The sequence below is a fragment of the Pezoporus occidentalis genome, unplaced genomic scaffold (genome assembly GCF_034315485.1).
Source record: "Pezoporus occidentalis ecotype Australia unplaced genomic scaffold, CSIRO_AGI_Poc_V1 ctg24, whole genome shotgun sequence".
Classification (NCBI taxonomy): domain Eukaryota; kingdom Metazoa; phylum Chordata; class Aves; order Psittaciformes; family Psittacidae; genus Pezoporus; species Pezoporus occidentalis.
This window is the reverse complement of record NW_026914285.1, coordinates 6,603,072-6,615,667: the sequence shown is the minus strand read 5'-3', so window position 1 is coordinate 6,615,667 and position 12,596 is coordinate 6,603,072. Positions and strand designations below refer to the sequence as shown.

The window sequence follows — 12,596 nt, the reverse complement described above, 5'->3', positions numbered from 1 at the left end:
CGCTTTCATTAGATATGTTGAACTGGCTTTTCATGTTCTGCTGCATTAGGTAAAAGTTCTTGGAGAAAAAATAAGTGCCAGGTTACAGTATACCTGGGGCTAGCCATAGAGCAGCATACATCCACTGACACAGTAATAATAACCTTCCAAGAAAGAAAATGCTGAACAACTTGTCTGACATCAGCACTCTGTTTTCGCATAAGAGCATCAATAATCAGGATTCTTTTCAATGAGCTACTGATGCAGGGTGAGAGCTTTGGAGGTGTTGAGCAACAACTTCTTCCCTGTCTCTCCACCTCCCCTTCAGCATCAGTGATTACTCTTGGCACTTCACAGCTCTGGAATTTAAAAATGCTATATGCTAAGGAAGAGGAAGGACATAATGCTTAAACCGCATTTTCCTGTTGTATTTTATTACAAAACACCTTTAGTGGCCGAAAATGAGTCATGACAGGGACCTGGGGGCTGTGCTGCTCTGCTGGGGAGCAGTGGGTTCCCAGGGAAGCTGTGAGAAATGGTGTTAAGTGGCAGCTGGACTAATCACAGAGTTATCTCTTCACCTCCTCCTGAAACTGAAAGCAGCATTCAGAAAGAAAGCCATGTAAGAAGCGTGAGAAATCCCTTCTTGCTCTCTCACAAAGGCATTCATTGGAGAAAGGTGCTACTGAAGAGTCAAATGTCTTGTTTGAGGCTCACAGACCAACCAAACCCAGTCCTGAAATGTTATGTATTTTCTGCCGAGGTGATGCTATACTTGCTTAAGGTCCACATTACTCACCAAGAATATAGAACAATGTGTGCCTGTAGCTTACTCACCTGCTCTGCAGAGGAAACAAGGAAGGAGCTGGGAACACTGAGCAGGAAAATACACGTGTCATAGAGAAAAGCTTGGCAATGACTTTAAGGAAATTAATTTCTTACCATAGCGTGAAAGTGAAAGAGAAAAGGAGAAGGGGAAAGGGAAAGAATCATAGAATCATAGAATAGTTAGGGTTGGAAAGGACCTTAAGATCATCTAGTTCCAACCCCCATGCCATGGGCAGGGACATCTCTCACTAAACCACCTCACCCAAGGCCTCGTCCAACCTGGTCTTGAACACTGCCAGGGATGGAGCATTCACAGCCTCCCTGGGCAACCCATTCCAGTGCCTCACCACCCTAACAGGAAAGAATTTCCTTCTTATACCCAATCTAAACTTCCTCAGTTTAAGTTTTAACCCATTACCCCTTGTCCTGTCACTACAGTCCCTAATGAAGAGTCCCTCCCCAGCATCCCTATAGGCCCCCTTCAGATACTGGAAGGCTGCTATGAGGTCTCCACGCAGCCTTCTCTTCTCCAGGCTGAACAGCCCCAACTTCCTCAGCCTGTCTTCATACAGGAGGTGCTCCAGTCCCCTGATCATCCTCGTGGCCCTTCTCTGGACTTGTTCCAACAGTTCCATGTCCTTTTTATGTTGAGGACACCAGAACTGCACGCAATACGAAAGGAAAGAGTAAATAACGTATATGGTTAAATTATATATATGTATTTTTGTTTTCTAACAAAATAATAGGATCCTGTGACCAACAGTGAAATATGATTAGTCCCAGGTATTTCTGATATTTCCTTGTAATGAAATGCATGTCTGAATACAGAGAAGAATAAATAATGAGATTCTTGACTTGCCCCCTTCCTGTGTTTTAATTGTAAACAAGCAGATGCAATCCATAATGCCAAATAAGATTTCCTCACATTTCCTCCTGAAAATGGTTTTAACCAAGATAAGGCACTAAAATGTAATCCTTCTAAGAATGTTCAAATACCTAATCCTTGACACAGACACGGTCTTACCATGAATTTATATGGGAGCTTTAATGGTTTTGTAAATTAATCAATAACGTGGGTAAATTATATTTGCTCAGCTAATTATTTTCCATGTCCTGTAAATTAGAACTTCAGTAGACTCTAAGAAAAATCAGTCCTGCTGCTTGTATGCTTGTATCACATTTGTGTTTACTTACTGATCTGTTATTAAAATGCTTGTTTATTTGTTCTGCTATAGGCTGGTAGCTTTTCCTTTGCTGTTTGAGTGGCAACCACGGGACTGCAAAACCATGCAACGTTAGTTACATTGTATTTAATATGACAAATCCATTTGAGCAGAGAAATACTGTGTATTTATAGCTGCTACTCAAAATCCTCTTTGTCTCACCCTAGGGGGAACAGGATTTAACTACCCTCGTCCTCCAAGAAATCTTTGGGACATTTTTGATGACTGAAACGGACCTTGATTGAGTCCATAGCCTTGTGAGTTTGAAGGGCACAGCTTCAAAAAATGGTGACATCCAGAGGCTCCTTCTAACTTGAATTATTCTGTGATTCTATGAATCTAGTTATCCAAGAAATTTTTCCCAAGTCCTGTACCCTGACCCCCATCATTTACAGGTCTGCATGATGGATTAGTTTGCAGCATGCAAAACAGCAAATTGTGATTCCAGCTATACAGATCCAGACTCTGTCATACTGTAGCAGTCTATACAGTTCTTAGTCAATACAGTAAGAGTAAGCCTGGCTTCTCCAAATTAATGCATTGGGAATGCATTCAGAGTCAAGTCATCCTCTATTGCTGTCCAGACACCCTCCACAGAGGTCGCAGAAGAAGGGCTATTACCCTCAGCACGCTTGCCCCTGCAGTGCACTTCACCTTTGGGAGGAGGGCATGGCCAGCAGAGGCAAGGAGCACAGCAGGGTGCCAGGGCATGGGACTGCAGAGCATGAAGCCCAGAGGCAGTCAGAAATAAGACTGGCCTTCAGCTCACGTAGCAGTTGGGATCCCTAACTCTGGAGACTGTAGGGCCCCTCCCCTGCCTGGCTCACAAACATGGCAAAAGAGGCTCAAACTGCCAAGGAAGGCTGACTGATGGCAAGAACCAGCCAAAACTGCAAATACAAATGTGTGGCAGGAGAAACACAGAGCAGCCGTCGTAGTTACAGTGGGATCAGATGCAACTGAGCATCCAAAATACCAGACTCCTGCTAGGCTTCTCATTTCTTAAAATGCTTTTGGAGCTGCCATCACACTAATGCACTTTTTAGGTCAAGGCTTTCAGTACCTTTGGATTAGGAAAGGCATGCATGTTTGGTTTCAGAGGTATAAACACATCCAAAAGGGTATAATGGAAAGTTGCCTGACCACAAATCAGGGCTCAAGGGACAAGAAACAGAAGAGGTTACCTGCATTCGCCATTTTAGCATGCTGCAGAGGCTGGAAAAGCAGGTGGATATGAAAACCAAAATGAATATGGAAAGATTTGTAGAGTACTTCTGACTTGCCTCCTAACCAATGTTTATGCACACACACACAGAAACACACTTAGAGAGCATAAAATATTACATGTAAGTGGGACTTTTATCTTTTCCCTATCTTTGATATGCCAAAAAAGCTGGCATATTTAGCACTTCACTGCTCTATTTTTTTGCATTTGCTTTTTGGTTTTGAAGATATATAAATGGCAAGAAAAGAAGTAGAGACAAGAAAGTTCAAATAACTAGCAGGAGACCAGTATTTCAATATCTATGTAATTATAACTGAAATTGATCTTTTACAGTATAACAAATTAGTTCTTAACATATGGCGTACTACTTTGTAACGAAAAATGCTAGTTTGTGCATAAGTTTTTATTTTCCATGTTAAGGCATATGCAGAGATCAGGCTGAATATTCCACGCACACATTTGTAGCTATATGAATTTGTAAAAAAGAATCCATTGTTACATGACTGTTTTTTTTTTTCTGCGGCCTTTGACTGTGGTTTCTGTTGCTCTGACTTTATCATATTTCTTCACCTGACACTTTCCAGGATTGTCTGCTGGTCATACCTAGAATGAGCAGTTCACCTGCTCCCCATAATTATTACGTGGTGGGTTTCAGGTTTTTTTGTTTGTTTGTTTGGGTTTTTAAATTATTTTTTTTTATGAATATGATGTCCTAAAACACTTCTAAACTGTTTGTTTGTACATGGATAGCTCTAACAGGTCTTTACTTGGACAGCCAGTGTTTTCCATTGAACTAGAATTCCATTACAGGGTAATTGCTGGGTTCACTTTTGCAGAGGAAAACAATTTGCTACATAGCTTACATCACTGTTCTGTAGACCTCATTATGCAAGCATTTAAGCATATGGATATCTCCAGAAGCTTACCTGTTCCCATAACACTTTGTAAAGCAACAGAAACGTATAAAGCTATATATGCATACAGGTATTAGCAGGATTGAGGTCTCTTATTGTTCCTTTCTACCTTTTAAATGGTCTTTCAGAGCTTTCATTATACTCTGCAGAACTGTTTCAGGTTCAGAGTTACTTTATCCTTTTGATTTGCTTTGTTCCTTGATCCTATCACTGAAGCACTCTCCTTCAAGCTTCAGAACAAAAGTACTTTTGGGAGCAGAGGCCCTGTGGCAGACAGTGGGGCTCTGCTTTCTTTTTGGCAATTTGCCTTTGGGCTGAGGGAGAATATTCTTGCCTGTTAAGTGCAAAAGCCTCAGTTACTGCACCACTACTTACCTAAGTCTCCCTCCTGGGACCAGTCCACTTCCTTAGCACAGGCAAACCTGTAGTTCATGGCTAGAGTTACGGGTAGGGCTTTCTCTTTTTTTTTTTTTTTTTGTTTTAATTTTTTTAAGTAAATGGCTTCAATGCAAAGCATTTTCCTCAGAAGGTATATTTGTCCTAAGTGGCTCTTGCTGGTTTACACACACCCTGTCCTTTCTCTTGCTTTGAAAGTTGTTCCACTTGATTGCTCAGTTTGCTTCTTTGAGTCAGTGGTGGCAGGGGAATTATAAAGGAGATGAAGGCGCAGCCAAGTCCCAGGTAATGTGTGCAGATTTAAGCCGATTTAAAGTTGTGCAGATTGACTCTGAAACTTTCTTTGCACAAGGGACAACAACTTTGGGAAAAAGGTGCTGATTTTTTTGCCAGCAGTGTGTGCCTGGCTTGGGAAACCTGCTGAAGTGTGTCTCACCTTGCAAAGGCAACATGGGCAGTGGCGCTTTGAAGATTGCTGGGCTGCTTGTTGGTGGCATTGGCGTGATTGGGACATTTGCTGTCACAGGCATGCCTCAGTGGAGGGTGTCTGCCTTCATTGAGAACAACATCATCGTGTTCGAGACCATTTGGGAAGGTCTGTGGATGCACTGTATCAGGCAAGCCAACATCAGGATGCAGTGCAAGGTCTACGACTCCGTGCTGGCCCTCTCTCCGGACCTGCAGGCATCCAGGGGACTGATGTGTGCTGGGTCGGTGCTCTCGTTCCTCGCTTTCATGGTTGCCATTACTGGGATGAAGTGCATGCGGTGCGCACAGAGCAGCTGGCAAGCCAAGGGCTATATTAGTCTGGTGGCTGGGTTCCTCTTCATCCTCTCAGGTGTTGTTGAGCTCATTGCAGTCTGCTGGGTTGCCAATGCCATCATCAGTGACTTCTACAACCCTGTGGTCAACGTTGCACAGAAAAGGGAGCTTGGAGAGGCCCTCTACCTGGGCTGGGCAGTTGCCTTCTGCCTCATTGCTGCTGGAGCCATATTCTGTTGCTTCTGCTGCTGTTGTGTGAAAACGAGAAGCTACAGGTACTCCACACCAAACCAGTATCCCACTCAGAGCCAGCATTTGCACAGGAAGATGGAAAGCTCATACTCCAAAAGTCAGTATGTCTAGATGCTTCCTGCCTTTCCTTTTTTGAAGTATTCAATCTGTCTGAATGGATTTCAGCTTCTGCACAAAAGGGCAGCTAGAAAGCTGCCTTTGCCTTTTGCTTTATAACTGCTGCTGTTTGGAGCTGCATTACCGCCAATGGGCTCTGCTGTGACTAATGCTGCAGCAGGGACAATTTTAATACATGGAAAGGTGAATGTTTAGTATTATTTTAGTAATAACTTGAAATAGCTTTTGTGTTTTGTGGCTTTGCTTTGTGTTGCATATTACGTGTTGTAAAGCAGTAATAAAAGGCTTAAAGTTCTACTGTGGTGTGAAATTCTGGCCTATTGCAAAAGAAGCGGGGTTAAACAGCTGTTGGTTTTTATTTATACTTTTTTTACCTGCTTGGGAAAGAGGGGATAACAGTGAATAAGGACAAGATAATAATGTTTTTAAAGAACAGCATTCACTAAGGAATTGATTTACGGGAGGTTTAATGGAAGGTTGCATGAAGAATTTATTCTGCAGAAGAAGGTAAGCTGAAACATATGAAAAATACCCCTTATTTCAGGGAATAAACATAGCTTCATGTTCATCCTAAACATCATCTTCTTGGTAGAAGTTAATATTTCTTTTGTAATTCATATAGGTCAAACTCATTCACATCCTTCTTTTTAGTAGCAGCAGTATTCCCTTGCAAAGTCATTGCGGCTTACAACATTTTTGCAGTATTGTACATATTACAAACACTTTGTTGGTTTCTTGCTGCAGGACTCCGGTATATATTTTTTAAATAAGGGTCTTTTGTACAATCAGGCCAATAGTTTTACTGAGATCCTCTCACACAAGCATAGTTTACAGGCATAATGAACATAAACAGTCATAACTTTTTCTCACAGTTCACATCAAAATAAGCTAAACGATATTTTTAATAGCAACATCATGCACCCCTGATAAGCCACAATGAAAAGAAATCAAGCCTACTGGAAAATAAATAGTTATATACAAGTTCATTTAATAAATTACCCCAACTAATCAATAATAGTAATATTTTAATAGAATTTTGTAACCAATAAATAAGGTGTAACTTCAAACCCATTCAATGGACTTTTGCCTTTGAATGAAATGAGAAGACAATTTAATTTTTGGCGTTTAATGGAGGACAACATTCTGGTTCTAGAGGTTGATTGATCGTTTTAGGTCTTTTACAGAAAGTTCATTTTGTGTTCTGTAGTTCTCTGGTAAATACCTTGGATTATCATATACTTGAAAGTTTGGAAGTAAAATCTTCATAAGAAGCGACCAAGCTAGGAGAAATCAAAATCTGCTCTAGATCTCTATTCACAGTGATTGTAAGATATAGTAAGATGTGCTTAATTATGCAATTTTATTTTTCCTCCTTTTTTTAAAGCAGATTATTTCTACATATGTCTATGTGCATGACGTTTCTGTAATACAGCAGTGTATGGCTGTATTTACTTTGTATTCTTTCATTAATGTTTATATCCCAGCCCAGCCTCTTTTTTGGGGGGAAGAGAGTTGAGGACAAAACCTGTTGTTAGAGGCACTATGTGAATATCCTACTCAGAACTCATAGCTAGAACACCCAGATTTATAATGATGTCTATAATAAAGTCGCCTGCATAGTTCATCCTTCTAGAAGGTAAGTACAAGATCTTACTTAGGAAAGTACATGTGTACGTTCTGGTGCACTGTAGTTATCTCTGCTGTCAAAACATAGAGTGATTCATACAGTATTCATCTGCAGGTCTGAGACTTGCCTCAGTGAAAAGTGTGATAAGCATGACATCTCTGTAAAAGCCCTCTGTACATCGATCACTACTGCTGCATCGGATAGTATTATCTGTTCCTGGTAAAGCACAGACTCGTCTAGTTGTGCAAACGAAAGAAGATACAAGAAGCCTATAAGAAGACTTCCAAAACTATCCACAGAACTAACAGGAGCACAAGTGTAATGGACTGTGAGCGGGACCCTGGAGTCTTTTAAAATCTCTGTTAGAGATCCTATATATACTGCAGACAGTTGACATTATTATAATATATACATATTCCCCTTAAGTACCTGCTATACACACCCAACTATTTCCTTTAAATTGTATCTTGCCCATACACGGTATCTTCAAAACAACCAAAATGAAAGCCATTTCAAACAGAGCTGGCCTCCCTCAGCTTTGTGTATTAAATAAGCCCCGAGTAGTCTGAGCAAAGGGTCCCATCTAAGGGCATATATCCAAGCACAAACCAACTGCCTGAAGCAATAAAATTTCTAATATTGTATCCTGTAATTTTCATTCTTACAGACAAGAGAAATTATTTAAGAAATAAGTAGTATTGCCTCCATAAATGAAACCAAGGTTGTCCAGGTTGTTCCCCTTTGCCCTGTATTTTAGGCACTTGTATGCATTTCTGCAATGCATACAAGTGCCCCAAAAATGGATGGGGAACCTTTCCAGGTCCATCTGGTGCCTTCTCTGCTGTGTAAATGAAAGTACGACTTGCAGGTCAGAGAAGGGTAATTCTCATTTAACTCAGATGAGTGAAGTTTCAAGATTTCAATCACCAGTCCGTGATTGAGCAACTGGGCTTTCATTTATAACGAGCCTCTTCTGAAATTCTCCCACTGCTGCTGCAGCTGCAATGGAGGTCTCGAGGGTAGATCTGCCACCTGCATTACAAGGCAGTGGTCTCATCAGGGCTAGACAGTGAGGTGGTAAATTCATACGTGACAGCAGAGCTGCAGTTTCAGGAGCTGTTTTGTACAGGCAAGGCAGGGCCATAACAGAGAATGAGTGTGTGTGAGCTCTCATTTTACAATTTTATATGAGAATGATTCATCTGACACACGAGGTTATCACACATCTGCAAATCCAGTAAGGTCAGTTGCATATAATGGATTTATCTCTCCTTAAGGCGCAGTCCTGAATAGATGTTGTACTCTCCTTTGAATATACATGTGCCTATATGTGAGAGTTTATCTGTAGGCTTCTTGCTTTCTGTTCAGCTCTCAAACATGACTAGTAAAGAGTAATAGAAAATGGATCAGGGAGAGACTGGGAGAGGCCATATCTTGGGCCTCACAGCCAGGAAGGCTCATGACTCACATTGTAAGAACAGCCTTTCTGTGTCAGCCTGGGGATGTATAGAGATCTGCTGTTGCCACTGTCACAGGCAGGTGGCTACAGAGCAGCAGGAGATCAGGGTCAGTGGACAGCTGTGTTTGGAGGTACTGTCCCCACTTCCAGCCTGCTGTAATCAGGGTATCTTTGTGCTTAACGAAATATCAGGCTTTAAGCCCTTCGCCAAGGGTCACACTCTGACCCAACACAGCAGATACAGAGGGCTTTCTGAGCATGTGGCATGATGCACAGCTCTGTTTTCCTGCTGAGATGGAAGAAGGACAGCACTGAGTAACTCTAGCCCTGTGAAGGTCCTGGTCAGTACTGATGGAGGCATGTCCACTACCCCAGTGTTGTCTTTCAGAGCAGGGTTGAGCCTCTGAACTGAGCCCCTCCACCATCACCTGGTTTTGGATGCTTCTAGCCCTTGCACTTTGACTGAGACTCTACTGCACATCAACCCCTAATGAGCAAAGCAAGTTGAGCTCTTGCCAACTGTGCTGTCCCCCTCATTCATCAACTGCCCGTGGAGCTGGTAGCCATAATACTCTCTGCAAAGTCTCAACAAGGAACTGACACCTAAGGGATGTAGGTCATTGGCAGTTCTAAATATGTGTTGCTTGAGAAATTAGAAGGCTGATGTCAACTAGTTTACCTGGGTACTCTCAAGAATCCCATCAGCACCCTCAGGTCCTTTCACTGGCAGGAGGTGGTTAATATAGGGCCAAAAAAGAAAATAGGAGAAGACAGTATGAGCAGAATTCGCTCTGGAAAAGGCGATATCTATTAACTACTCCATTGCTCTTCTCAATGAATAAATACACCAGAATTATTCCTGAGAGACATTTATGAAATAAAAACTTTCAGAGGTGGCTACTCTGCAGTGTCCTTTGCAATCCATCCTGGTACTTAATTATAATTTTCATTAAAAAAGGTTTTTGAGAAGCTTAAACTAAATATCCCCACCGCAGGCTATTATTTCTTGTCCCAGAAGCAGCAGGCATAGAAAACAAACTACTGCTTTCCTTTAAATCAGGCAGCATTTTCCCATATTACAGGACTGTTACCATCTGACCTCTTGAACCTGTCTTGCTTAGCTTAATCATCTCTAATTCTTTTCTTACTGGATGCTCATTAAATTTCTCCCCATACTTGTTTACCTTCTCTGTTTTTGGTTGCTCTACTTCTTTCTTTAAGTTTGATGCCCAAAACCAAAGAATCCCAGAGGAAACCTTACCACTGCAGAGCACACTGGATATACTTATTGCAGGTTATCATAGCATGGGGTCAATGATTCACAAAACAAAGCAAATACATTCCTTGAATATGTTAAATGCATTGCACTGCTATTATTCTAGGCCTCAAGACGGCCAGCTTTCCTGTTCTGTGGGACTTAACCATTGACAGTACATTGACCAGATGGGTGTCTAATGCAAATTTCCTTGCTGCTGTTCCTCCTTTATTGCTAGATCCCTGAAGGTAATAAGATGATACCCTAGAGAAACCCTTTGTTCCAACAGCAGCAGAAATCAGTGGTTGGAAATAGGAATATAAGAGTTGTCTGTCCAGTACATCTTTTTGATTTTACTCACTCATGGATTCTGCATCCATATTACATTATTTTTACTCTTCTCCATCCCTTCAGTGTCTCTGTTAATTTTCTGCTGCTGTGTTAGATGCTTTAATAAGGTACAACTGGATTAGATTTTCTCAACTTTTATTTTCTAGAAATGTTACCAAACAAAAACTGAATCTATTCTTGCTAAGTCTGTGCTGCTTTTAATTTAACATTCTTTTATTTCCTTCGCAATGGATTTAAAATCATCTCATACTATTAGATTCTGACTAATGTGTTTCTAGTTGTGCACAGGATTTTCCACCTCTCCACTCATTCCCTTCGTTTCGCTGTTCTCCAGACACATGGATTTGACACATACCCTAAGAGTCTTTGCTACCAGATTTGTAATTGCTCATGCTGAATTTCCTTCAGTGGAAATTACTCTCTTTCTTCAGGTTGTTCTCATCAAGACTCGGGAGGTTTTTTACCTGCCTTGGATACAGTATTGTAATTCTCTCATATCCTCCTTCTTCTATAGTCTTGTTACTTAATTTTAAAGGAGAGGAGGGCTAACTACCTTTTTTAGACTCATACTCGCAACCTACCTTGCCTCTTCCCTTGACGTTCTGTATTATTTGTATGCCTGTAGAACCTTTTTAATTCTATTTTTTGAAAAGCCTAATTCAGATTGACTTTCATGGAGTCTTATTTTCGCCTTACATTTTTGGATCTCTTAGGTATGTTTTGCTGGTTGGTTACCTTTTTTGTCCTTCTACTAAATACCTTCTTTGTTGAGTTGTTTATCTAGTTGAGTAACAACCTCATTCCTACAAGTCTTTCTTTTCCTTCTTTATGGACTCACACTCCAGACACTTCCTAAGGAACTTTTAAACCTCATACACACTCACAGCCCTAAATTGTTCACACTAATTAATAAGGAACACTGTGACCAGTATTCTGATCACATTATTTTTTATTATTTTATATATTTATTATTTATTCACTGAGGGAGTTGCTCCCCCTCAGTGCTTCAGGCACTTTCACCTCACTGGCAATGGCCTTCTCCAGAGATACATACCCTCTTATTTTAATGATCCTTCATATACGATTTTCTGCCTCACAATGTGAGCCCTGTTCCATTGTAGTAAACTGGAATACTACGTACATTTCTGGTGTCCCCATCATAAGAAGGACATGGAGCTGCTGGAACAAGTCCAGAGGAGGGCCATGAGGATGGTAAGGGGACTTTAGCACCTCCCATATAAAGACAGGCTGAGAAAATTGGGGCTGTTAAGCCTAGAGAAGAGAAGGCTGCGTTGAGACCTCATAGCAGCCTTCCAGTACCTGAAGGGGGCCTATAGGGATGCTGGAGAGGGAGAAGTTTTTAACTACACTTGAATCACTGTGATCATACACTTATTTTGTAGTTGCCCCAGCAGGAAAAATGAACTCCCTGAACTGAATGTAATAAGTTATTTTGACATTAAACTTATAATCCTCCACAGAGGTTTCTTTTGGCACAAAAATAGCCAGGCCCAGACTGTAATGCTTGAGATTGTCAATGTTGCAGTTAATCCAAGGCTGGTTCCTGTTAGAATTTGGCATAATGAACAAATGGCATAATGAACATATTACACAGATCAGGATCTTCATCAGGGACTGTAGCAAAAGGACAAGGGATAATGGGTTCAAACTTAAACAAGGGAGATTTAGGTTAGATATAATAATAAGTTCTTCACTGTGCGAGTGGTGAGGCACTGGAACAGGTTGCCCAAGGAAGTTGTGAATGCTCCATCCCTGGAAGTGTTCAAGGCCAGGTTGGACAGAGCCTTGAGCAACCTGGTCTAGTGTGAGGTGTCCCTGCCCATGACAGGGTGATTGGAACTACAAGACCTTAAGGTCCTTTCCAACCTTAACCATTCTATGAATCCAACATGAAAGCATCAGATTTGCTGAAGCCTTCCCTCTGTCCATTTTATACTTGTTTTTAAGTCAGTCTGCACATATCAGACGGTTTTCTAGCTCTTTCCTTTTCCTTCCTTAATTCCAACCCCTTAACTCCGAACTCCTTAACTCCCAACACATGGTTGGTACAAATAGCTCTTAGATACTCCTTCTTCTTCTGAAGTATTGTACTCAGTGGTAAACTACACATTTCAGATCTGGAATGAAAGCAGTTACTGCTTGGTAATGGAGAAAGAAGTTACTATATAGACTGGCTACATAGTGTGC

The 12,596-nt window shown here is 41.2% G+C and overlaps 1 protein-coding gene across 2 annotated transcripts; it reads left to right on the top strand.

Annotated features, from left to right (window-relative positions):
- The first annotated feature begins 3,803 nt into the window (after positions 1 to 3,803).
- LOC134165496 (claudin-8-like) lies at positions 3,804 to 5,967 on the top strand. Of its 2 annotated transcripts, XM_062622338.1 has the most exons (2): positions 3,804 to 4,850; positions 5,092 to 5,967. In XM_062622338.1, exon 2 carries the CDS (start codon positions 5,094 to 5,096, stop codon positions 5,688 to 5,690), a length of 597 nt encoding a protein of 198 aa, XP_062478322.1. In that variant the 5' UTR covers positions 3,804 to 4,850; positions 5,092 to 5,093; the 3' UTR covers positions 5,691 to 5,967. The 2 variants fall into 2 exon arrangements, with proteins under 2 accessions (XP_062478322.1, XP_062478321.1); XM_062622337.1 differs by having other exon boundaries at positions 3,809 to 5,965.
- The last annotated feature ends 6,629 nt before the right edge of the window (positions 5,968 to 12,596 follow it).

What these genes read in the sequence shown, in the direction of transcription:
- LOC134165496 (XM_062622337.1), top strand. Translation starts at nt 5,016, where the DNA reads ATGGGCAGTGGCGCTTTGAAGATTGCTGGGCTGCTTGTTGGTGGCATT.